The sequence below is a fragment of the Sorex araneus genome, chromosome 3 (assembly GCF_027595985.1).
Source record: "Sorex araneus isolate mSorAra2 chromosome 3, mSorAra2.pri, whole genome shotgun sequence".
Lineage (NCBI taxonomy): Eukaryota > Metazoa > Chordata > Mammalia > Eulipotyphla > Soricidae > Sorex > Sorex araneus.
Genome location: NC_073304.1, coordinates 223601278 through 223628762, shown reverse-complemented (window position 1 = coordinate 223628762; position 27485 = coordinate 223601278). Strand labels below are relative to the sequence as shown.

Sequence of the window (27485 nt, the reverse complement as noted above, 5' to 3'; positions counted from 1 at the left end):
ATGAAGACCTTTTCTGTTTTTCCTTTTGCTCTTTGTGTCACACCCCGAAATGCACAGGGGTTACTCTTGGCTCTGCACTCAGGAATTACCCCTGGCGGTGCTCAGGAGGCCATACGGGATGCTGGGAATCGAAGTCAGGTTGGCCGCATGCAAGGCAAATGTCCTATCTGCTGTGTTATTGCTTCAGTTCCTTGGAACAAAATTTTTTTTGTCAAAAATGAGCTGCTTCTAGGACTGGACTGAGAATATAGCAGGAAAAGAGTTTGCTTTGCAGGTGGCTGACCCAGGTTCATGCCTGGCATTCCCTATGTTCCCCTAAGCACCATCAGGAGTAATCACTGAGCATTCCTGGGTGTGGCCCACAAACCAAAGAAAGAGAGAAAGTAGTGAGGAACTGAGGGAGGGAGGGAGGGAAGGAACTGGTTCATTTGACCAATATATCCATAATGTTTTTTCTGAAGTATCTAGTAACTACCGGATATTGTCAGACCAGTGACAGTCAAGTGGCCCTGGCATTCAAGAAATTGAAAATTCAGGAGGCTGACAGGTGAGTCAGTGATCACATACAGTGTGATAAAGGTCAGGGCACAGAGATCTCTGTGGGAATGACTGGTGACATGACAGCTCCCACCAGCTCCTCTTAGAGTGACCCTGTCTTCTTTGTTCAAAACCAAGGATTGACCCTACTTTTATCTTTAGCTGGTTATGTTAAGCCATGAAATGGTTTGAATTTCTCAGGGTGTAAGAAACATTTTGAATTGTAGTGGCAGCCATTATAAATATCTGTGGGGGTATGATGCCACCAGCAGATCAACCTGTACCTGGGGCAAGTGTATCAACAGCCTGATGGTGCCTTCAGATTTCCATTTACCCCAAAATTGCTGCAGTGCCTTTGGCCAGACCCCAACTACTTGGGGCCAAGTTTACCAAGAACTTAAATGGCCAAAAGTTAGGTATGTGGGAGTCACACCCACAGACCACATCCGGCTCAGCTTTATAAGCTCATTTATTGGCCTTATTTCAGATGCCCATAAATCTCAAAAGATATCAAAAGACACAGTTAGGGCCCATAGTGCAGAGGTAGGCAGGAACCCATGCCACGCTCAAGGCTGCTCCCCACACGCTCTGGCCGAGTTCACGCATGAGTGAAGTCCTATATGACCTAGGTAATGCAGAACTTTGTGACCTTGGACTCTAGATTCAATGGGACCAGGAGAGGAGATCTTCTGCTCACTTTCTCCAGTCTCCGGTGACCAGGGGTCATGCCATAAGCCACCTCCTGCTGGCGCCAGATAATCTCATCATCAGCCACTGTCCAGATGACATGGCTGCTTCTCCCGAAAGGGAGCATAACATGAGTTCCCCATAACCATGCCACTGGACTCCGCACCAGGCTGTTTCACACAGTGCACCCCAGAGGGGTGTGGGTGAGAGCCCTTCCCACCCCAAGGACCCAGCTCTGGCAGCCAAAAACCTCCACAACCCAACAGCCGCCACACTCAAGGCCGTGCCCCATGCACTCAGGCTGTGCCTCACCTATGAGCAAACATATTCCTGGATTGTGCAGCGGCAAAAGTGGCCTCGCAACACATCGTGCAACACTTCCTACCCATTCTCCATAATTACCACACCACATTTGATGGAGTTCAGATAGTAGACAATAAAAAATAGGGGGAAATGTATATATATATATATATATATATATGCACATATATACATATTTTCAGAGATGTACACCAAAGTTCATGCCACACAAACTTCAACAACATGTTAGTGATATCCTCCAGAATGCCTTAATGGTTCCTGCCAAAATAGAACAATCTTCACACTGTTTCCTATATGAATACTTTTTTGGAAGCATGTTCAGCAGTTCTTCATAACAACACAAAATATATTACTTCGGTTGTGTTTTGTGACAGGGCTTGGGGCTTGGGATGGAAACATCCGAAATTTGGTGGACAGAAGGTATAATGGTGGTGGGATTGGTGTTTGAATGTTGAGTGTAATCAAACATTGTGAACTAACTTATAAAATTAAAAATTTTTTAAACGTAATGTGGAGTTTATGCCCAATTTAATCAGCTTAACCAATGGCTGAATAAATAGCAGTGCTCCTATGTAGTGGGATTGCTTAGAGCACATAGACTAGAGACTAGAGACCAGCGTGGGACAATGAACTTTGTATGACCTGCACTGGGGGCTTGGGAGAGTCCTGTGCAGAGGGCCTCTTGAAAGAGGGGCCTTGAAGGTAAAATCTACCAGCAAGATAAGCAGGACACATCCTGCACGTACATACTCCTCGTGCTCTAAGTAACCTTGGGAATAATCTGACTTGGTATTTTTTAATGAGAGCATCCTGAGACAAACACAAAATATGTCTGTTTGGTGTATAACTCATGAGAACATCTTTTGACTTGGCTACGTGCCTGGGCAAATGTATGTTAAGAATATAAAAACTGCTTGCTTGAGAAAAAACCTTGCCTTCAGCCTCGATAGCTGCTGGTCAATGCTTCATCTCTGAGTCGGTGGTCTTCATGCCGGAGCTGGACTCCGGCACTCCTACATTATAAAACTTTTTTAAAAAGAAAAAGAAATAATATTTGCTGCAGAGCAAGGACTTCCTGCAGACATCATCACTCCTCGGGTTTTCTTTCTTATTTGGTGATGGGGTGATGGGAAGACACAACCAGTGGTTCTCAGGGCTTGCTCCTGACTCTGTGCTCAGAGATCACTCCTAGGATGTTCTGGGGCCTATATAAGATTCCAGGAATGAAACATACAAGTCAACTGCATGCAAGGCAAGTGCCCCACTTGCTGTACTATGCTGTACTATTTGGCCCCTATCACAGAGTTTTCAACATGGAAAAATTTGTTAGCATATTTTTTTTGCTGTACATTTGTTTTGTTTCCCCCCTCCCGCCCACCCCCACCCCCACCCCCATTTGCCCTTCACTTTATCATCTTGAGAAGTGGCTGTTTCCCAAAGGGAGAATGCTTAGTGCTGGAGAAATAGCACAGCAGGTAGGGTGGTTGCCTGGCATACAGCTGACCCGGATTCAATTCCCAGTACCCCATATGGTCCCCCAAGCACCACCAGGAGTAATTCCTGAGTGTATGAGCCAGAAGTAACCCCCTGTGGATCACTGGTGTGACCCAAAAACAAACCAAAAAAAAGGGGGAGAATGCTTTATGGATTCTAAGTGTGATTATAGATAATCACAGAAAATAAAGTTTTTCACCTTCAAGTTCCATGCCAGTAATATAAATATAAGCTTTAATGCTAGCTACTGATTATGCAGATAATTTTCATTTTATTGTACTTTTTTAGAATTCTCAGTCATAATCCTCGAACAACTATGGAAGATTCATATCTTTTTCAATTGCCAGCATTAAAATATCTGTAAGTATTGTAATAGTTTGTAGCTCATATGATTTTTGCTATAACTTGTGGTCTTTAATTTTCTCCATTTTTGTCAAAGATTAAGTGTCTTGCATTGAATTTAAAAGTTATCATTTGAATTTTAACACTGGATTGTTGAAATGAGATTTATTGTCAAAGGAAAAGATTAAAAAAGAATGTACACGGGTAACAGCCAACAGAGCAAAAGAGCAATGTTGAGTACATATAGATAAGAACATACAGATGCATGTAGAAGTATTATTTATTCCAGAAAGTAACAAGTAATAATGTAAACATTATTTTTAAAAAGAAAATAAAGAAAAGAGGACCGGATAGGTCAGTGGTTGGAACCCATGCACTGCGTGCTAGAGGCCTGGATTCAATCTCTGGCACCATATGTGTTCCCTGGAGTCCTACTCAGAGCAACCCACAAGTACAGCACCCAACATATCTCCCAAGTACTGCCAGATGGGGCCAAAATCCAAGGCCACCCCCAGCTCACATGAAAAAGAAACATTAAAAGAAGTAGATGCAATTTAGAATGAGAAGTCTAAATTGACAAGAGAAGGAAGGACAAGAGAAGGGAGGTAGGAAGGGAGGGAGGGAGCAAGGGAAGGAGGGAACAAGGGAAGGAAGGAAGGAAGGAAGGAAGGAAGGAAGGAAGGAAGGAAGGAAGGAAGGAAGGAAGGAAGGAAGGAAATTTATTTAGTCTACCAAATTGTAATTAATTTGGTGACAAAGAAATCTCTTATCAGTAAGAGCTCTCTGGAATTATGGTCTAGAGTAAACCATTGACCTGACTTTACAGCAAGGCCAGAATCAAAGTTATGCCTCTTTAATCTCATCTATGTAACTCTAGAGCTTCTGTATTTGGATTCACATCATGCTTGTGCTTTCTCCCTCAGAGACATGGGAGCAACACAAGTGTCACTTGGACCAGTCCAAAACATCCTCATGATGACTCTTAAATTGGAAAAACTGTAAGTTGATTTTTCTGACATTTATTTTCACTTTGTTTTTTAAGGCTTTTTATTTTTGTTTCTCTCGCTCTCTTTTTTAATGTAAGAGTACTGCTATTTATTCAGCCATTAAGCTAATACAACATGGCATGAACTCCACATTACTATTTTTTATTCAGAATGTTAATTTAATTTATTTTTTAATTTTTTTTGAATCACCGTGAAATACAGTCACAAAGCTTTCCTTGTTGAGTGTCAGTCATACAATGATAGGATACCCAACCCTCCACCAGTGCACATCTTCCACCACCAGTGTTCCCAGGATCCACCTTCTCATCCCACCAGACAATCTTCCCCATACTCTCTTTTGTAATGCTTGTTATAAATAGTATAAGATGTCATACGGCCACAAGAGCGGCTGTGTGCTCCTGGAATTCTAAAAGTTTAGACAATTAAGGTGTGGAGAAACCTCTGCAGAGAACTTCTCAGTTAAGAGATTATTTTGTGTGTCTCTGGATCGTGGCCCTTGTTTTCATCTTTTCCAGAGAAATAACTATTGGCATATGCCCTGCAGAGTATGCCCGCTTGGCCGTAGGGTGCCTCACGACCAGCCCTAATTGCAGCTTTTGATCTCTTTTGAGATTTATGGGTCTCTGAAATATGGCCAGTAAATGAGCTTGTATAACTGAGCAAGACGTGCTTTGTGGGTGTGGTTCCAACATACCAAACTTTTGGCTGTTTAGTTTCTTGGTAAACTTGCCCTAAGTTGTTGGAGTTCGGCCACAGGTACATCAGCAATTTCGGGTTATCAGGAAGCCAGAAGGCTCCATCTGGCTGCTGCTGCACTTGCCTCACAGGTATAGATTGACATTCTGGTGGCACCATACCCCTTCTTGTTTATTTTTCTTAAGCTATGTTTAATTGAGATGTAATTTTATTTTTAAAAAATATATTTTTTTAAAAATTCTTTTATTGAATCACCATGTGGAAAGTTACAAAGCTTTCAGATATAAGTCTCAGTTATCCAATGCTCAAACACCCATCCCTTCACCAACGCACTAAAAAATATTTTTAAAATGAGATAGTCAAGAATCATTTTTGGTGTCTCATGGATGCTGCGATCAAACCCAGGTCGACCGTGTTCAAAGCAAATGCCAGACCTGCAATACTATAATATTACTCTAGTCCCTGTTTTTTCAAAGTCTGGAAAAGTGATTTCAGATTTCCCCAGGTGATAACTGGAATTTTTATCATTATGTGGGAGCTGGAGAGATAGAATAGTGATTACGTATTTGCCTTGCATGTGGCTAACCCTTGTTCAGTCTTTGGCACTGTCTGTAGTTCTCTGAGGCCTGCAAGGAATCGTTCTTGAGCCAAGAGCCGAGAGCAACCCCTGAGCACCACCAGATATGACTAAAGAACAAAACTCAATTTTCTGAGAGCTGAAGTGATAGTAGAGGAGTTCAGGTACAAGCTTTGCATGTACCACCTCCCAGTTGGGTTCCCACCACCACCGAGTTCGAGCAGCACCTCATTCCTGTTTCTCAGGAACATTTTGAATAGCTGCACAATGGCTTTGGCTGCCTCTTCTACCTATTTAAAGTAACCCCTTTACTCTGCACTTAATTCTCTGTGTTTCCATTCATAGGATATTACCTAGGCATCTCACCTGCTGCCTCTGCCAATTTAAGAATAAAATAGACTCTGTCTGCAAAGTAGTCAAACTACATTGTGAATGTACCAGCAGCACACACTGCGGTGAGTCTGAATTGCCTGCTGATAGCTTTTTAATTTATGTTTCATTTTAATTTTAATCACTGAGGGTCCATTGTAAACTGATTATGCAGTTGCATTATTTTTATTAGAGTTCAACTCCCTATATTTCTAAGAACTATTTCTCTTGGTAAAAGTCAGAATCTCAGTTACATCATTACCTTAGCAGTCTATTCATGACCTGAGACATCAGAGGAATGGAAGAAAAGGATGGAAGAAGGGAAGGGAGCTAACGATAATGGTCACAAATGAGGGCCACACTCTGGGCAAGGTACTGGTCCTCCAGATGAGAGCTCAGCCACAGAATGCAGATCTCAAGTTCCCTTTTCTTCATAGGACAGGTGTAAGTATTTTATTGCATGTGTTTTTGTAATTTTATAGGCAAGTACAAGTCATACTGTCTTATGAAAGTTTTGCTTAGAGCCTGAGAATTTCTGGTTTTCTAAGCAGAGGTTGCCACTCAATCCTTCTAATGATGGATGGGCTCGTGGATTCTTAGACCATCCTCACCTTTGGGCCTACTTTGAATTTTAACCCTTCCATCTACAAAGCACTCAGGTGCTCTTAAGTATCTTTCCACATAGTAAGTTTACTGACCTTAGCTTGATAACTTCCAAAATGTGCTTTTAGGGGCCCAGGAAAATAGATCAATAGGTTGTACCACATGCTTTTCATGTGGGAGGTGGGGATTCAACCCCCCACAAAACAGTTTCCCAAGCACTGCTGGGAGTATCCCTTGGGCACCGCTGAGTGTGGCACATTCACGAGTGCCCACGCACTCACGCGAGCACACACACACATACACACACACCCCACCCATAAAAGTGTTTTCACGCTGGAATATTATGAATCAGATTCGCTATCAGCAATTGGGCACATCAAATCACTTTGCTTCTTACACAAAGATAGTGTTATTTTCAAAATAAACTTTTCGCAATCTACCACTCTCTTCTCAGACTCTCTTCTGCATTCTGTGGCTGAGCTCTCCTCTGGAGGACCAGCACCTTGCCTAGAGTGTGGCCCTCATTTGTGACCATTATCGTTAGCTCCCTTCCCTACTTCCATCCCTTTCTTCCATTCCTCTGATGTCTCAGGTCATGCATAGACTGCTAAGGTAATGATGTAACTGAGATTCTGACTTTTACCAAGGGAAATAGTTCTTAGAAATATAAGGAGTTGAACTCTACCACTCTCTTCTCAGAGGTGGGCATAAGAATCATTTACGAATCACCTTTCATAAGATGAACATCAAACCTGGGGATTTGTTGGGGGTGGCGGGGAGAAGAGGGAGAAGAGTCAGACTGGAGGTGCTGTAAGGACCATGGTGTCTCGGCACTTCAGCGGTGGTCCAGGTGAAGTTTACTTTGTACATGGAAACCAATAGCATTGGTACTATTAAAACCATGTTACTCCAACTGCAATAATGTTTTAGAGAATAACTAAACCAAATAATAAAAATTCAGAATAAAATACTAATAACATTTTTTTAGGTGAGGAAAAGCAAAACTAAAAGTGTTAAATGTGCCTAATGCCTAGGTCTTGTGATCCCAGTCTTGGATTCTCTGCAAGTCCATGCTTCTTCCTCACTTCCCTTAACTCCCCCTCTAAACATCACTCCACCAAAAGCACTTTGAATTCTTCAGTAAAGGCTGGTTGGAGAGATAGTCTAGTAGCTATGACACTTGCCTTCCATACAGCAGACCTGGATTTGATCCCTAGCATTCCAGACGATCCTAATTACTAGCAGCAGTGATCCCTGAGCACAGAGAGAGAAGTAACCCCTGAACATTTCTGGATTTGGCCCCACTGTCCCCCCTAGAGAAACCCAACTGCACAATGTTATACTTGACCTTGAAGCAGTCAGAAACTTTCTATGGTTCCCTAAGTAGAGATGAAAATAGTAGGAAGTAGGTGAAGGCAAAATACACATCTAATCAGAGTTGTTTTCCCCCAATTTTGGGAGCTCAAATATTATTTCAGGAGCCAGAGAGATAGTACAGTGGGTAGGGGACTTGCCTTGCACACAGAAGACCTGGGTTCCATTGCCGGCATCCTATACAGTTTCCCAAGCACCACCAGAAGTGATTTCCTGAGCACGGAACCTGGAGTAACCCCTGAGCATTACCGAGTGTTGCCCCCAAACAAAACAAAACAAATCATTTTCTAGATTTTCTCAACATTGCACATTGACATATACTCTGGCAAATCCATTAACATATCCTTAGACATCTTCCCAGATTCAACAATATGAGACTAAGGCCTAGTAAGCAAAGGAATTAGTGGATAGTGGAGGAAGGGTGCATTCAGATAAGGACCTGATTTCTGGAGGAATTTCTTTGTTGGCTGTGATGGTAATAAGAATATTAGCACACGAAAGAGGTAAAGAGAAAGAGCCCTCTCTCCTCATGTGGGCAGGACAGGATAAAGGTATGGGAGTATAATAAGTCATAGTTGAGGGTCTAGAGAGATGGTATAATGGAGAAGGTGCTTGCATTTTTCTTTTTATGCTTTTTGGCGTCACACTTTGGCGATGCACATGGGTTACTCCTGGCTCTGGCTGTGTTCAGGGAACAATATGGGATGCTGGGAATCGAACCCGGATTGGCTACATGCAAGGCAAACAACCTATCTACTATGCTATTGCTCCAGCCCCAGGGTGCTTCCTTTCATGCAGTCAACCGAGTTTCATTCCCAGATTCCCATGTGGTCCCCCAGGCACCACCCAGAATAATTTCTGAGAGCAGCACTGTAGCACTGTAGTACTGTTGTCCGTTGTTCATCGATTTACTTGAGCGGGCACCAGTAATGTCTCCATTGTGAGACTTGTTGTTATTGTTTTAGGCATACCAAATAGCCACGGGGAGCTTGCCAGGCTCTGCCATGTGGGTGGGATACTTTGGTAGCTTGTCAGGCTCTCCGAGAGGAATGGAGGAATCGAACCCGGGTCAGCCAGGTGGAAGACAAATGCCCTACCTGCTGTTCTTATCGCTCCAGCCTGGTGGCCATAATTAGCAAAAAAAGATTTGTTGATTAGTTTTTAATTTGCTTTTGGGAGCAACACGCATTAATGCTCAGAGATTACTCCTGGCTCTGCACTCAGGAATTACTTCTGCTGGTGTTCAGGGAACATGTGGGATTCCAGGGATCAAATCTGGGTTGGACACATGCAAGGTGAATGCTCTACCTTCTGTACTCTCTCTCTAGCCCTGCATTTATCTACTTTCATAAGGTGGTTCTAGATTACTTAAAAAGTATGCTATCAACAATTATGCAAACAAGTATAAGTAATAGACACATGTAAAATTTAATTAAAGTAAAAATTTAGCCATTATAAAAATGTTTTCTCTTGGGCTGGAGATAGTAAAGTGGGTAAGGTGATTGCCTTGCATGTAACCAACCCGGATTCAATCCCCAGCATCTCAAATAGCTCCCAAACACTATCATGAGTGATTTCTGAGTGCAAAACCAGAAGTAACCCCTAGGCATCGCTAGGTAGCCCCCCCAAAAAAAACCTCAATTATTTTTCAAGTGTAGTTTATATTTGGATGAATTCTGAGCACCAAGTATAAACTTTATCATGTATCTTTTTACCTATTTGATTAGTACACCTTGTTATGATCAAGAGCAGGATAGTTTTATTAAACTTTTGTTAGACATGTGATATTTGTGAGCCATAAGAAAACTAACTAAAAAATGATTATTTTTGTAGTCCATTAAACCATTCAAAGTTCTTGAGCTTAGCTACTCTAGCTCGGTGTTGAATTATCTAATAACTCCATTATTATATCTGTAAACTTTATTAAATGGTTTCTCTGATAAACCTGAAGAAGATCCAAATACGTGTGATTTGTTTGAAATACCAGGAACTAATCTCATTGCTCTCCCTGTGATACATTATATAAAGTTTTCAAATGTTAATAGTGATTGATGGTATTAATATTTCTTCAATTAGCTTATAAGTTATAAGATAGATTCTAACATGGACTTTAGGGTTAAATTGTGTTACTAAAAAAGTTAAAACTATCAGCATAAAGAATAAATTATTAAATTAGTTCAATGTTTAACTCTATATAAACCAATAAGCATTGAGAGCAGGTAGACATTAAAAAAGGTATTTCTTAACAAAAAATGTAGACTTTAAAACAGAATTTGGAACTTGCTCAGTTTTAATCTTCAATTTTATCTATCTAAAACTCCTCCTTAATCATAAAGGAAGGTCATTTATCTCTAAGATGCATGTTATTTAAGTCATCTGTTCTTCAATTCTGTGTGCTGTGGCTGAATCACAGACCCAAAGTTAGTTAGTTTTTAATGATCTGAAATACTTTCAGATTCACAGTATACAGTTGGAAACAGATCATGTTGAATTCAAGAACTCTGAGAGCAGAACCAAGAACAACCCCTAAGCATGGCTGGGAATGGCCAAAAAATAAAACAGAAGTCAGTTGATCTGTAAAGAGTCTAACTGAACAGCAAATATTTGTCTTGAATACTGGGTACTTGGTCCTTGGGGACCAGTGGAATAATCAAATTATTATTGTTTGAGTGTTTGCTTGTTTGGGGGCATACTCAGAGGTAGTCAAAGTTTACTTCTGACTTTGTGTTCAGGAATCAGTCCTGGTAAGGCTTGAGGGACAGTATGGGTGCTGGGGAACAGACTCAGGTTGGCTGCGTACAAGATAGATACTTTATCTGCTCTTCTGTCACTCTGCCCCCCAGTGGGATAATCCTAAATACATGCACTAAACTTCATGCCCTATTTATTCTGAATAAATAGTGATGATCACTTTGTTTCTCCTTCTGTTCTTGCCAATCACAGGTGTAAACTTAAGGCTTCCCTGTGCCCCCCTCCCCCAATATGGCTCTTGTTTCCTGATTACTAATTTGCTTGTCTGGAATTTATGTCTGTGCTCCCAAAATTATACCCAGTTACCTTTCTTGATCAAAAGCAAGCTCTTTTTTTGATAGAGGAGGAAGAGTCCATAAGTACCACGAAAAGGGAGTTCATGAAGGTTTTACAGACTCGAAAGAAGAATACCAGCACCGAGCTGACCATTGAACCGGAGGAGGCCTCAGCATAGAGAAACAGCCTGTCCGTTCTCATGAATGAGCAGCTAGACTTAGGGAACATTGCCTGAGAGAGAAGGCTCAGGAGTCGGCCCCAAGAGAACCAAAAGAGCTTCCCTTGGCGGAACACCCAGGAAATGGGTGGGAAACTCCTTCAATGAGGAGTCCTCCTCCATCCAGGAGCACGAGGCGGTGGTGTCCACCACCTGGAGCAGTTCTCCGTGGGCAGCCCGTCTGCCGCCACTTCTCCGAAAATCCCAGCCTAGGCGAAAAACAAACCCAAAGACTTGAAAATCACGCTCCTCGTTTTGGAAGACGCAGACGCTCGAGTTCGGAACATGAAGTTTCCCAGCCCCGTGTCACACACTGAAAAAAATTACCGTTTTCATAAATCTTACTCTCGGCTTTGCCCAGAATGCCCAAAGCCAGAGTGAGTACAGAGACGAAGGAATCAGCACCCGAGAGGCCGGTGCGAGTCGCCAAGCGGCCTCCTTTCGCTGCGGTGAGAACCTCATCAAGTCCCCGCCAAGAGAGGAGTCTCTGTCTTGGAGAGATCAGGACGAACCTTGGCTCCAGTCCTTTCAACCTTCACACTCATCTGCAGGAAAGAAGACCGCAGAAAGCACGCATGCTGCAAATGGGGCGAACACCAGAGGCATCGCGCTGCCAGAGAAAACCGTCGGTAGCAAAGGCACCGCCCATGAGAAGGACGCCGGGATGCCGGGCAACCTCGTGCCGGCTGTCAAGCAGTCCAGTGAGACGCAGTGGGAATATCACAACGTGGCCACCGACATCGTCTCTGCCACACAGAAACCACACCCCGGAGACCAACTGGACATGCAACTCATCCAGCAGCTGTGGTCCCTCATCCCCAACAGTGACGTGAGGAAGCTCATTGCTCACGAGATCCGGACTCTGAAATGGACCGCTCTGAGCCCCAGGTGAGGCTGGCGTGTGCCAAGCTCCTCTCCGGAACCGGCCTCCTGATGAAGCGTCTCAGTGAGCAGCAGGAAGTAAAGGTTCCCGAGGGAGAATGGGATACAGACCAGTGGAAGACTGAGAACTACATCAGTGAGAGAAGGAAGACCAGGGTGAGCAGAACAGCCAGAGGCAAGTGAAGTGAGAACAGATCTTTCTTTCTTTCTTTCTTTCTTTCTTTCTTTCTTTCTTTCTTTCTTTCTTTCTTTCTTTCTTTCTTTCTTTCTTTCTTTCTTTCTTTCTTTCTTTCTTTCTTTCTTTCTTTCTTTTTCTCTCTCTCTCTTTCTTTCTTTCTTTCTTTCTTCTTTCCTTCTTTCTCTCTCTCTTTCTTTCTTTCTTTCTTTCTTTCTTTCTTTCTTTCTTTCTTTCTTTCTTTCTTTCTTTTTTCTTTCTTTCTTTCTTTCTTTCTTTCTTTCTTTTTTCTTTCTTTCTTTCTTTCTCTCTCTCTCTTTCTCTCTCTCTCTCTTTCTTTCTTTCTTTCTCTCTTTCTTTCTTTCTCTCTTTCTTTCTTTCTCTCTTTATCTCTTTCTTTCTCTCTCTCTCTTTCTCTTTCTTTCTTTCTTTCTTTCTTTCTTTCTTTCTTTCTTTCTTTCTTTCTTTCTTTCTTTCTTTCTTTCTTTCTTTCTTTCTTTCTTTCTTTCTTTCTTTCTTTCTTTCTTTCTTTCTGTGTAAAACTAAAGTTCGTCGTGGAGTGAGTGCACTTGCGGCCTCCGGGCGGCTCTGTCTCACCGCCCACGTTCGGTGCCCTGGAACCACAGTGTGTAGACTGGATTGGGACAGCCAGTGGTCAAGGAAAGGCGAAGGAAGAACGAAGACCATGCTGGTTCCTGATTAGTTACCGTTTATTCAATCTTTAATCTTCCATCTCCCGCACTCCCAGCTCCGGCCTCTCTCTGGATCTACCGCCACCTCCTTCTCTAGTCTCTCCTCCCTTGTCCCTCTCTGGGAACCCCTTTTACTCAACCCCGCACTTCCAAAGGGTGCAATACATTGAAGTCACCAAAGGCACCAAAAGATCTTACAGGAAGAACATTGAGGCAACATTATTCTCTTGTATCTGCAGGCCATTAATCTAGCCCCCCCCCCCCCCAAAGAAGATACAAAACCAAAATGGAAGCCTTCCTTGGGCTGAAAGCACTCGGATTTACATCCCAAAGACATCCCAAAGACTGGGCTAGGCTGCCACAGGAAATGTACATGTCAATTACAAACTGGACAGCACCTGAAATTTACATCCCAAAGACTAGGCTGGGCCAGAGCCTGGAATCTACAATGTCAAGTCAGGCCTGGCTAGCACCTAAGATCTGCATGTCAAAGACCAGCTAGGCTTCTTGTGAAAAAAGGGAAACTGCCTCTGAAATTATCTCCAGAAGGCAGCTTTTCAGGAAAAATATTCCAACATATTCTTTCTTTCTTTCTTTCTTTCTTTCTTTCTTTCTTTCTTTCTTTCTTTCTTTCTTTCTTTCTTTCTTTCTTTCTTTCTCTTTCTTTCTTTCTCTCTTTCTCCCTTTCTCTCTTTCTCTCTCTCTCTTTCTCTCTCTCTTTCTTTCTTTCTTTCTTTCTTTCTTTCTTTCTTTCTTTCTTTCTTTCTTTCTTTCTTTCTTTCTTTCTTTCTTTCTTTTTTAAATTTTTTATTGAATCACCATGTGGAAAGTTACAAAGTTCTCAGGTTTATGTCTCAGTTATACAATACTCAAACACCCATCCCTTCACCCGTGCCCATATTCTACCACCAAAGACCCCAGTATACCTCCCACCCCCCGTCCCCCGCCCCCATCCCTGCCTGCTTAGTTGATAAATTTCACTTCATTTTCACTTTACCTTGATTACATTCCATATTTCAACACAACATTCAGTATTGTTGGAGTTTTCACCCAAGAAAGACAGCCCTACTGCCAATGCAGCATTTGATAATTAGTTTTCCATTGTTGAGACTGGAGAGATGTGGGGTCCCCCCTGCAGGCATCATCCTGTCCCGCAGGGAGGACCCTTCGTGGGGCTAAGGAGGGGACGTAACCGAATGAACAGACGCAGAGCCAGAAGGAGGAGGAGGAGAGAGAGAGAGAGTTTATTCACAGCAGTTACAATACTTATACCTCTTGGTTGGGGGGGGGGGCGGTATGCATGCTTGGACCCCCATAGGAACAATAGTAAAATGCAGATCAGGCATGGGCATTGGGCAGATCAGGCATGGGCGTTGGCTAGTGAGAGAGGAATGGCGAACTGATAAGATCAGTAAGGTCAGCAGTGGTGACCTTGTTACAGGAATCCCAAGTAAGCCTCCACTTGACTAGAGGATAAGAGCCGGGCTTGTAAAATGGCTCCCTATAGAGAGATATGAAGTCCCATTGCTTCAAGTACATAGAATTTTTCCCCCCTCCTTCCTGCGCCACCAAGTTCATGCCTGCTTAATGAATAGTCCTCATATTATGGCTGACACCACGCCACCCGACGAGAAAAAAGGATATTTCCAGTTCTCAGCCAGCGTGGGGCTATGGCTTAGTTTAGTCTAGAGACCTGGTTGCAAGTAGTTTCTGGAACCGGAAGTAGTCTAGTTAGGCTCTGGATTCTGGTTGATCAGCAGCATCGCAACCACACAAAAGTATGGCCACCCGGGTCGAGTCTCGGCGGAGCATGCACTGGTATGGGCCTGAGACTTCCCAAGCATCCCGCTGTTCCAAGTATATAGTTGTTTTTTTTTTTCCCCCTCCCATTCCCGCGCCTCTAAGTTTGTGCCTGCTTAATAGACTTCATAATATGGTGGACACCACACCGCATTTCTCCCAGAAAAGGGAAAAGAATCGAGAAAGAAGGATATTTCCTCACCTCAGCCGGTATGGGGCTTTGGCTTAGTTCACAGTCTAAAGAAATAGCTGCTACTTTGATTACCTTCAATACTTCAACAACAAACTCAGTACTATTGATTGGAGTTTCCCCCTACAGTAAGACCTGCTAAAAAGGAACCTTTTCACGTTGCTGACAATCAAGAGATATTAGGTCACGTGGCTGCAACAGCAGCCTCGAGGTTTTGGATTTCTATATGAAGTCCAGGGAAAATTCTTTTGGTAATTGCATCACTGCAATCTTTTACTTCCCTTTTGTGGTGCTCACATGATGGAGGAGGCTGGAGAGAAGAACCATGCCCCGCTGGAGGCGCATGGGCCAGTAGCTCCGATCACACAATTTGGAGGCATTTTGGGAGCGCTGCTCGTGTCCAAAGTAGTTCAGTTGCCTCCGGGGTCGAGCTCCTGCGGTGGCAGAAAGGAACGTACCCACATGGCCCTGTGCTTAAATATCGGCACAGGGCGGATCTGGAAATCCTGCCCCCTCGGCTTTCCCGGGCTTCCCGTGGGTACCTGCATACTCTAAAAACCGGCAGTTGCCTCGCTGCGTTCAATAAGAAAGAGTTGAGAGAGAAAAGACCGTACCCCGCTGGAGGCACATGGGCCAGTAGCTCCAATCACACAGTTTGGAGGCATTTTGGGGGCGCTGCTCGTGTCCAAAGTAGTTCAGTTGCCTCCGGGGTCAAGCTCGTGCGGCGGCAGACTCTTTCTTTCTTTCTTTCTTTCTTTCTTTCTTTCTTTCTTTCTTTCTTTCTTTCTTTCTTTCTTTCTTTCTTTCTTTCTTTCTTTCGTTCTTTCTTTCTTTCTTCATTCGTTTCTCTTTCTTTCTTTCCTTTTTTCTTTCTTCCTTTCTCTTTCTTTCCTTCTTTCTTTCTTTTTTTTTAAAAAATAATAACCACTTTATTATGCTTGATTTTAGATATCAAAATTACTAGAGGAAAAATACACAAACAATACAAATGTATCAGTATACAAGGCAATTTGAATGGAATTACAAAACTACCTGTATTAACAATGGTGTAATGGATGACTAAAACAGTATAATTAAAGTCATAAACAATCTATGCAAATATGCTTTGCTACGCACTATAATTTTAACCAAATAATCTTCTAAAGCTATTTTGAACCAGAGAGATAGCTCAACGAGCTAGAGTGAATTCTTTGTATGTAGGAGGCCCAGGTTCTATCTCCAGCCCCAAGGACCCCCCACCCAAAACAGTACCTATAGTGAGTCCAAGTGCAAAGCAGAGAGTAGCCTTTAAATGACATCGGGATTGATGTCTTACCACTCCCATGATCTCAGTTGAAACAATGATAATTGATATTTATCAAGAAACCATGATATTTCATTCAATAATTAAAGTGATTTTCATGCTCCCTCTCTTTTTGAGATAACTCCTCATGAGAAAACTGCAGAACAAACAGGTTGAATTCTCAGGATCACCAGAAGATTTCATATGTAAAACTAAATGCTCTCTTTTGAGGAAAGTCTTGAAATTGTTACCAGAAAGTCAGAAGGACATTTTAAAACCAAGGTCTGGGCTACAGAGATAGCTCAAGGAGATTGGGTGTCATGTTTAATGTCCCTAGTTACAGTCAGGTACCACATGGTTTGTTGAGCATCATTGGGAAAGACTCAATGGCTCTTAGCACCCAGCCATGCAGCATTGAGTTGTCCAGGTGGGCACCAAATTGTTAGAACCATACTGCTTACTAAGTATCCCTGTGAGTTCACCTAGGTTCTGAACATTGCAGGGAAGCCTCTGAACCCTCCAGAAGGTAAGGCCTGTTTGTTTGAAACAAAATGATTGAAATTCAGGATATATAAATTCAGGGAGAAATTTAAAAGGTGCCCCAAGTCAGATGTTTATGTTTTTATTGGTTTTGGTGTTTTGTTGCAGTTTTGGTCTTTGGGTCCCACCCAGCTATGCTCAGGGCTTACTCCTGGCTTTGCGCTGACCTTCCTTCTTTCTTTCTTCCTTTCTCTCTTTCTTTCATTCTTTCCTTCTTTCTTTCTTCCTTCCTTCCCTTCTTTCTTTCTCTTTCTTTCTTTCTTCCTTTCTTTCTTCCTTTTTCTTTCCTTTCTTTCTTCCTTTCTCTCTTTCTTTCTCTCTCCTTTCTTTCTTTCCTTCTTTCTTTCTTCCTTTCTCTCTTTCTCTCTCTTTCTTTCTCTCTCTCTTTCTTTCTTTCTTCCTTTATTTCTTCCTTCCTCTTTCTTTCTTTCCTTCTTTCTTTCTTCCTATCTCTCTTTCTCTCTTTCTTTCTCTCTTTCTGTCTCTCTTTCTTTCTTCCTTTCTTTCTTCCTTTCTCTTTCTTTCTTTCCTTCTTTCTTTCTTTCCTTCTTTCTTTCTTCCTTTCTCCCTTTCTCTCTTTTTCTTTCTTTCTTTCTTTCTTTCTTTCTTTCTTTCTTTCTTTCTTTCTTTCTTTCTTTCTTTCTTTCTTTCTTTCTTTCTTTCTTTCTTTCTCTCTCTCTTTCTTTCTTTCACGAAGAGGCCTATGCTGAGTGAACAGAACAGCCAGAGGCAAATGAAGTGAAAACAGATTTCTTTCTTTCTTTCTTTCTTTCTTTCTTTCTTTCTTTCTTTCTTTCTTTCTTTCTTTCTTTCTTTCTTTCTTTCTTTCTTTCTTTCTTTCTTTCTTTCTTTTATTCTTTCATTCCTTTCTTTCTTTCTCTTTCTTTCCTTTTTTCTTTCTTCCTTTCTCTCTTTCTTTCTCTTTCTTTACTTCTTTCTTTCTTCCCTTCTTTCTTTCTTCCTTTCTTCCTTCCTTTCTTTCTTCCTTTCTCTCTTTCTTCTTTCTCTCTTTCTTCCTTTCATGGAGAGGCTCATGCTGAGTGAAATAAGTCAGAAGAAGGACAGACATAGAATGATTGGGCTCATTTATGGGACGTAAAAAAAAGTAAAAAGATAGTATGAGATTAACACCCAAGGACAGTTAGCAACAAGGGCCAGGATGAATGGTCCGTGGTTGGAAGCCTGCCTCAAGGGCTGGGAGAGAGGGCAGCTGGGATAGAGAAGGGATCACGATAACAATGATAGTTGGAAGGGATCACTCTGGATGGGAGATGTGTGCTGAAAGTGGGTAAAGGATGAAACATGATGACACTGGTGGGGGGAGGGGTGTTCTAGCATTGTATGGCTGAAATTGGTTCACAATCAGGAAAGCTTTGAAACTCTATCTCACTGTGACCAGGCTCAGGGGTTTCCGGGCTCTCAGGCCATGCCATGAAAGAGCACAAGCAGGAAGACCACGGTCTCCTTCCTGACTCTCCCTCTCTTGCTTGCTCTCTTTTTTCATGGCCACACAACTTTTTTTTTAATTCAGAAAGTTCACTGTCATCCCATTGCTCATCGATTTGTTTGAGCGGGCACCAGTAACGTCTCTCATTGAGAGACTTATTGTTACTGTTTTTGGCATATCCAATACGCACGGGTAGCTTGCCAGGCTCTGCCCTGCGGGCTCCATACTCTCAGTAGCTTGCCGGGCTCTCGGAGAGGGGCGGAGGAATCGAACACGGGTTGGCCTCGTGAAAGGCGAAAGCCCAACCACTGTGCTATCACTCCAGCCCCAGAATGTTAGGTTACCATATTATTTTATTATTACTTCCCTGCTTTTAATTGATTCACCGTGAGATAGTTACAAAGCTTTCATGTTTGACCTTCGGTCATATAATCATCAAACACCCATCCGTTCACTAATGCACATTTTCCACCATCAAAATCCCCAGTATTCCCCCCAAACCCCATTCCAACCCCTCCCCTGCCTGGTGGTAAACAATTTCCCCCATACTCTCTCTCTACTTTGGTTACATCCGATATTTAGACACCAGTCCCACCATGACTCAAACCTGCCAGAAAGACAATGCTAGAATTTCATGGCATTCCTATACACAAATAACGAGAGGAGAAAAAAGTGATATGAAAAAGGCAACCCCGGGGCTGGAGCGATAGCACAGCGGGTAGGGCATTTGCCTTGCACGTGGCCGACCTGGGTTTGATTCCCAGCATCCCATATGGTCCCCTGAGCCCGCCAGGAGTAATTTCTGAGTGCAAGCCAGGAGTAACCCCTGTGCATCGCCAGGTGTGACCCAAAAAAGCAAAAAAGAAAAAGAAAAAGAAAAAGGCAACCTCATTCACAATCATGCCTCAGAAAATCAAATACCTTGGAATCAGCTTAACTAAGGAGGTAAAGGAACTGTACAAAGAAAACTACAAAACACTATTTCAAAAATAAAAGAGAACACAAGTAAATGGAAACACATCTCCTGTTCATGGATTCGGAGAATTAACAATGTCGAAATGGCAGTGCTCCCCAAAGTATTATACAGATTCAGTGCGATCCCTATATGGGTACCTGTCCCAAGAGTGCACTCGCCCCTCGGCGAGCTTTAGTTTTTTTACAGGTACCCATGTCATTCTTCAAAGACATGAATCAAACACTCCTGAAATTCATATGGAACAACAAGCACCACAAATAGCTAAAGCAATTCTCCAGAAGAAGAAGATGGGAGAGGGCATCACCTTCCCAAACTTCAAACTGTACTTCAAAGCAGTAATAATTAAAACAGCATGGTATTGGGACAAAAGTAGACCCGCAGACCAGTGGAATAGGATTGAACATCCTTACACATACCCTCAAATATATGAGCATATAATCTATGATAACAGCAAGAAATGAGAAGTAGAGAAAGGAAAGTCTCCTTAACAAATGATGCTGGCAAAACTGGACAACCACATGCCAAACAATGGGTGCAGACCTCTACTTAACACCATGCACAAAAATCACATCAAAGTGGATTAAAGAGCTCAACATCAGACCCGAATCCATAAGGTACATTGAGGAAAAGGTCGGCAAAACCCTCTACGACATTGAAGCCAAAGGTATGTTCAAGAACGAAATGCCATTGACCAAACAAGTGGAAACAGAGATGAACAAATGGGACTATCTTAAGCTACTAAGTTTCTGTACCTCAAAGAAACCGTGACCAGAATACAAAGACAGTCTACAGAATGGGAATCCAGTTTAATTCCAGGTTTAACCTTTTTCATTTGTTTGTTTTAGTTAGGGGGCACACACAGAGGTGCTCAGGGCCTACTCCCAGCTCAGTGCTCAGGGGTGGCTCCTGGAGCTGCTTGGAGTTGAGGACTCGGAGGTACCATCTGCTGCCAGAGATGAAATCTCATCTCCCAAGCATGTACCATGTGCCCCAGACTGTTAAACTCTCCCTCTGGTCCCTCTGTTTAGTCTCTTGAGTACTACCACATTCTGAAAAACTAAAAGGTACAGTATGTTTTTCCACCTCTTCGCCACCAATTTTGATTGTCTGCCTCTTTCATTGCTGCCAGCCTCCTGGTGAAAAGGGACAGCTCGACCTGGTTTGGTGTGTTTTTTCTTTTTGTTTTTAACTTAACTTTTTTTTTTTATTTTATTTTCCCTTACCTTATATAGACACTGTGGCTTACAAAATTGTTCATGATGATTTGTTACAGACATTCAATTCCACCATCACTGCACCTTCCCACCACAAATGATCTCCAGTTTTTCCAATCATCCCTTCAGCCTATCCCCAAAGCAGGTACTCAGTAATTTATTTTATATTGCTTCTTATAATTTGCTAAAAGAATAATGAAAAAATATTTCCTCAGAAGAAAATTAGTGAAGATTGTGTATCTCACCCTGAAGCTGTTTTTTTAGTTATTTTTAGTTTTGGGTGTTTTTTTGTTTTTTGTTTTTGCCTTTTGGGTCACACTTGGCGATGGACAGGGGTTACTTCTCGCTCTACACTCAGGAATTTCTGCTGTTGGTGCTCAGGGGACCATATGGGATGCTGGGACTTGAACCTGGGTTGGTCGCGTACAAAGAAAATTCCCTACCTGCTGTGCTATCATTCCAGCCCCTTACCCTGTAGCTATTAAGCAATTGTACAAGACATGGCTAAGATATTGTTATAGGGTATGCTTTCTATGTTGGTACTTTCCTAATCAAGATTGGATGCCTTCTACTTTACATCCCACCCAGTCTGGTGTGCTACTCCTGGCTAATCAGTGTTTTATAGTTTGAGGTGTCACGTGGCTGCAATGCCCCTGTGCATTCCAGTAAGTCCAAAGTTTTCAAGGGTGTGATAGAGGTGGAGTGAAATTTTTAACTGCTCATCTAGCCAAGGCATGCGATTCCGTGCCAGAGCGAAAGAATGAGGTCCTTTTGTGCCAGAGACCACCAGTGTGACAGTGATCCTCAAGGGTCTCCAGAGCTATACCTAGTGATGCTTAGAGTCACATGGTGCCCGGCGTCAAATCCAGGCCTGGTATGCACCACGGCCCCTAAACTTGGTCTTTATCATTTGCCACATAAATGTTTTCAGTTTATTTCAGTTTTGGGACCATACCCGGTGGCACTTAGGGCTTACTCCTGGCTCTGTGCTCAGGGGTCACTGCTGGCTGAACACCGGAGACCATATATGGTGCTGGGGATCGAACCCAGGCTGTTCATATGCAAGGCAAATGGCTTACCCCCGTCCCATAGCTCCATGAAAAGTTTTGAGTTTTTATGTAGACCAGTGTCTATTTCCTTTTGTCACTTTGGGTTTGAGTGTTTGTAATTAAGATCCTAATTGCCAGGTGTAAGGTCATGAAAATTTATTTCTGTGCTTTTTCTCGGGAACGTGATTATTTTCTTTGGACTAGTTGTATAGGGAGACGACTCTTGGCTCTCTGTTTGGGGGTCACCCTGGCGATGCTGAGGGGAACCTGCCATGCTGGGGATCAAACTGGGCTTCCCCTGTACAACTCATGCATTCAGTCTTCTGGGCAGCCCTCTGGCCCACCGCTTCATAGTTACGGAGTTAGCTCTTATTTTTAGATCCATGAGCCGCTTGAGCTCCCTTCTATGTCTGTTGTAAAAGGCCCAGCGTCCGCTTACCCCTGCCCAGTCACTGAAGTCTGTTTTTCCTGCCTCTTCCTCGCCCCCTTAACATTTCTCTGTATTTACAGTTCCCTTATTTTTGTGTACACCTCAGTAATATTTACATAGGGCATATACTCTGTGGCTACTTTCTGTATCCAATTCTGGAACATTTGTAGCCCACGACAACAGTGGTTTCCCAACCCGGGGTCTGTGGGTAGGTGCCAACCTGTCCTGCCAGAAGGTTTCTGCCACTTTGTGACAAGTGATGGCCACTTTCCATGTGGCAAACCAGAGGCACGATTTTCACTTTGTAATGTTAGACTTTAAAATGAATCCACAAAGTGACATTATAAATAATGCCTTTTGTTCCTGCCTTGTTGGTCTGCAAAAGATCACTCCCCTTTTCGCTGGTTCCACAGAAAAGGGTTGAAAACCACTGGCCCCCTGCCTTGGTTGTAACTGCCGGGCTTTGGACTATGTGCAGGACAGCTGTCGGCCCACCAATGTGACAAGGTCAAAGAACGCTGCTCTCGAAGGTTCCCTCCCCCACACAGAAAACACACTCTGACTGATCCCTTTTCCCCGGATGGCAGCACACAGAGTCTACTGTTTATGCCTGACATCTTCGGCTGAGTGAAATGACCGGGATCCACCTGTAAATACAGCAGGAGGCTGCGCTTGTCAGTTTTCCCTCTGTGCAGTAGTATCTATCCCCTAGGAATACTCTAGCCAAATGTATTATCCATTCTTTCCTTAACAGGCAGTTGGATTATTTCCAGGGTTAGGTTATTATGAAGAAAGTTTCAGAGGTGGACATTGGTTGTTGTTCTGTTGACACAGCCAGGTGTGTGGTCTGGGACTGAGGATTGGGTCCCCACATCCAACATGCCAAGCATGCGCTCCAGCCCTTTCGACTATCTCCCCAGCCCAGCTTTTGTGTTTTGTCATGGTGGCCATCCACGTGGGGCTGGGGCTGATGGTGCCTGCTCATTGAGGGCCGACCAGTCTCTTCCTGGGTGACAGAGTGTCCCCTGGAATGAGGCGGGGGAAGCCGGCCTGCTGTGGAGTTTTCCAGAACTACTCTTGCTCCTCACTTGGGGATTCTCCATTTCTTTTGTCCTTTGCTTTCATTCTCTATCACTTTCTTCCCTTCCCCTTCACAAGCCAAATGGAGCCAGAGCCCCAGGACTACAGGGTTTCCAAGGGCTGCCTCCTCATTCCCATGCAAGTCCGGGCCCCTAGCTCCTGACTGTCATTCGTAAAACCAAGGCGACCCCAATGAAATGTCTATATTTGGGGGTTCATTAAAGTATTCCTTGTACGAAGAAAGCGTTCACATTTTCCTGATTGAATTTGAGTGTCAAGGGCAATTGGATCACTCAGGGTACTAAAAGAAAGATAAAACTATTGTCTGCGAATGTTCATTTTGAAGTAGAGACCTGTGTGAACAGTTTCACAGGGTATTGGGAGAGGCAGTGAACTCTGCAATTACTGGTTTGAAACAATATCAGACTCCAGGTAACATATCCAAAGCCAATCGTTTTTTATGGAGAGAGAAAGCTCGGGTACAGCTTAGTGATCTGGTATTGATTGAGGCATAGAAAATAGTGGTGGGTGGAGGAAGTGTGTCAGAATGCCAAAGATTTCAGCCTGCTCTGGAAGAATGAACTCGAATTCAGATCATCTTTACAAAGTCCTGGATAGGGCTGGAGCAATAGCACAGCAAATATTTGCCTTGCACGCAGCCAATCCAGGTTTGATTCCCAGCATCCCATATGGTTCTCTGAGCGCTGCCAGGACTAATTCCTGAGTGCATGAGCCAGGAGTAATCCCTGTGCATCACCAGGTGTGACACAAAAAAGCAAAAAAAATATATTAAAAAGAGCTGGATGGAATCTATATCTCTGTTTTGTTTGGGGCAGGGCTATTTGGCACCACACCCAAGTGTCTGGGGCTATTCCTGAATGTCTTGCTCAGGAGTGACCCCTTGGAGTGCTGGGGATACACTCCCAGTCATCAGCCAAAAAACAGGAACATTAATGATTAAGGTGATCCTTTCTAAAAAGACGAGGGTGGGGGGCTCCCAACATGTTCCTTTGTATTTGACATACTATTCCAAGGATCAGAGTTGGGTTGGCCACATGCAAGGCAAGCAGCCCCTCTGTCCTATCTATCTTACCCAAGATCTAACTTTTTTGTTTTTGCACCACACCCAGTGATGTTCAGGGATTACTCTTGACTGTGCATTCAGGAATCACTCTTGGCAGTGTTCAGGAGACCATATGGGATGCCGGGGAATGAACCAGGTCAGTCACATGCAAGGCAAGCACCCTACCACTGTCGATTTCATTTTCTTAGGAGGTGCCAACATGGAATAAAAACAGGGCAATTTTCAGAAAAGGATCAGATGGAGGCATGTCCTACATGTAGCAGCTATCAGTCTTGATAAAACTGGGGTGTGCCTTGAATCACTCATGTTCCTACTTCTGAGTCTTAACTACAGCAGCCATAAAATGAGAAATGATGATGTGGTAGTTTCTAGACATCTAGTTTCTAGAACAGAAATAACAAGATTAAAATTAAGACCATGATCAAAGATTTTCCATTTTTAAAGCAACTTTAAGACTGAAGGGAATCAATTAAAATATTTTTTAAATTCTTCTCTATAAAACAATTATTAGCATTGTAAAGAGGTCACACTTGACTAATGGACTCAGTTTTTGTCTTAGAAAAGAAGAACATTGGTTATATTATCCTTTATGTTTTTTGGGAGGGGCCAAACCTGGCAATGCTCAGGGGTTTCTCCTAGCTCTGCACTCAGGAATTACTCCTGGTGGTCCTCAGGGGACCATATGGGATGTTAGGGATTGAACCTGATCAGCTGCATGCAAGGCAAATAAATACTCTCCCTGCTGTACTATTGCTATTGCTCTGACCCCTGATTATATTATCCTTTTTTTCAAGGACTAGGGAACGTTTCACAGATGGAATTTGGTGCTGTCCTGACTCTGCTGACCAGGATTCAATTTCCAGCTCCATAAATGGTCCCCCAAGCCCTGCCAGGGGTTCAGTTATGCCTGAGCACAAAGCCAGAAGTCAGCTTTGAGCATCACTGAGTGTGGTCCCAAAACAAATGAACACAGTTCCATCTGACACTAACATTTTTTTTTGACATTTTTCGGTCACAGGGGTTACTCCTGACTCTGCCCTCAGGAATTGCTCCTGGTGGTGCTCGGGGGACCATATGGGGTGCTGGGAATCAAAGCCAGGTCAGCCACATGCAATGCAAATGCCTTACCAGCTGTGCTATCACTCCAGCTCCCGACAGTAATATTTTTGAATTACAGATGGGTAAGACCTGCTTGCCTTCTCAGGCCCTTGCTCCACCAAATAGCAACAAGAAAGCTAAGAGTAGTCTCTCGGGTGGGCTGCAGTGATAGCACAGTGGTAGGGCGTTCGCCTTTCTCGTGGCAGACCGGTGTTTGATTCCTCTGCCCTCTCGGAGAGGCCACAAGCTACCGAGAGTATCGCTCCCACCTGGCAGAGCCTGGCAAGCTACCCATGGCGTATTAGATATGCCAAAAGCAGCAACAAATAAGTCTCACAATGAGAGACGTTACTGGTGCCTGCTCGAAAATTGATGAGAAACGGGACCCACAACTTGAATCAACTAGATTCCCCAGTTTCTGCCCTGCTCTCAGCTCCCACATCATCCCAGCCCCACAAACACAACTTCACAATGGTCCAGTATCATGTGGGGTCGGGATGGGGTGAGGAGGAAAGAAATTGTTTTTTAAGGATTCAGGGGGACTACCAATCACAAAGATTTTTATGACTTGCCTCTTCCAGGGTAGTTTTCCACACAAAGTCAGTGCTCCTCATTTTCCAGTTTCACTAGGTGGTGCTCTCTGTCTGCTACCCAAGTGTCCAGGATGAACAAGAACCAGCTGCTTCCTAGAGGTCCTTGCCCCTAGGTCCTTAAATTAGCTCTCTGGTCTCTAATCCCGGGACTCAATGGTAACAAGATGACATACAATTTTCACACACTTTCCTCTAAGGAAACCGTTTTGCATCATGTTTAGTCTATTATTTATAACAAGCAATTCTTTAACAAAACAAATTCTTTAACATCTTTTTGGACAGAATTGGGTCGTGGTATGAAAACTCAAAATAAAGGTAGTTGGAAAGGTGTAACGGAGGTGGAACTGGTGTTGAAATATTGAACGTAACCAATTACTACGAACAACTCTTAGAACAAAAAAAGAAAGAAAATTAGCCATCTGGCCTCTTCAAGAAAGACTTGTGCTGATTGGACTCCATGGAGTTCTAAGGTGGGGATTTAGCACCTCGCCCTGCACACTGTGGGCTGGGCCTGGCCACAGTAGACCCGCCCCCAGCACGCCCCACCCCTCGGGCGCGCCCCCTTTAAAAAAGCGCGGGCGAGTCCTGCGCAGGCGCAGTGCCGCCATGAGCCTGGTCACTCAGGCACAGTGAAGCCGAGGAGGGCTGAGGTGGTACCTTTCACGGTTCCCAGCAAGAGTGACAAAACCCTGTTGGTGTGGGAGCTGAGCCTTGACCCTACGGTCAAAGCCTTGCATGTGAGCCGGGTCCGGAGGGCAGGACGGGGTGTTCCGGGAAAGGCGACCCGCGAGCCCGACTTCCCGCCGTGGCCCCGCGCCCTGCACTGTGCCAAGGGAACCGTGGCTGTCAGCTCGCCGCGACACTTTCTGCTGCTGCACCTCGGCCCGTGGCCGTGCGACTCTGCTGCAGCCCGGGCTTGCAGAGTGCAGCGTGCTGGGGATGTGGCCCCCCGCGCGGGGCCGGGGCGTGTGCGGGGAGGGTGGCCTCGCATGCCAGACTGTACGGTGGGTGACCGCGGCGGCCCCGCATCGTTCTCTGTCTGCAGCCTTTTCCCGCTTCGCCTTCTGTGTGCGGTGCGCGTCTTCCCCAACGCTGTGGCCGCCCCGCCCGGTTTTTACGCAGCGGTCATTTTATTCTGCGCGCGCTGCTCACTCAGCCCAAGGGGCCTGCGGCCGGCAGCCGCTCTTCCAGTTCTCTCCGCTGAAGGTGGGTCGTCACTTGGCAGGGGCCCCGTGGGAAGCAGTGCTGGGCGGGGGCACCTTACACTGGCAGCTAGCCGCCCCCACCCACCAGCCTCCCGCTGCCTTGCAGAGTGTCCCCCAGAATCCGGGTAGCAGGCAGCCTGTCCCCCAGGGCTGCTGCTGCAGAAAGGCCAGGGCTGGTTGCAGGAAGAGACTCGCTGACAGGGTCAGAGCCAGTTCCCAGCCTCCTCTGGGCTTTGATGGGGTCCACGTGTGCGCTTGGCAGTCCTGTTGGCTGGAGGAACTCGTGGCCAGAGTCATCGCTCTGTCTTAAGCCAACCATTCCCGATGCCCAGCCCCAGTTCCCAGTTCCCACTGTAAACTTCCTTCCCTTGGCGTGCACCCCAGCTCCGCGGTCTCCAGCTCCAGAATTCCGTCTCACTTGGGCCTCATTTTAGTCCCATTCTTTTGTCTGGCCCATTTCCATTCTTCTGTGGTTCGTTTCAGTTTTGGTGGTGCAG

At 44.2% G+C, this 27485-nt stretch overlaps 1 protein-coding gene across 3 annotated transcripts in view; it reads left to right on the top strand.

The window, feature by feature from the left end:
* Window positions 1–27485, top strand: part of LOC129403278 (leucine-rich repeat-containing protein 37A3-like) — a 129490-nt gene that overhangs the window by 49827 nt on the left and 52178 nt on the right. For 2 of the 3 annotated variants that reach the window (XM_055129876.1, XM_055129875.1), the window contains exons 3-6: window positions 462–547; window positions 3328–3399; window positions 4305–4379; window positions 6007–6116. In XM_055129876.1, the coding sequence (XP_054985851.1) occupies window positions 462–547; window positions 3328–3399; window positions 4305–4379; window positions 6007–6116 (343 nt within the window). Of the gene's footprint in view, window positions 1–461; window positions 548–3327; window positions 3400–4304; window positions 4380–6006; window positions 6117–20508; window positions 20595–27485 lie in introns of those variants that run through there. The other variant, XM_055129877.1, reaches the window with a different exon arrangement.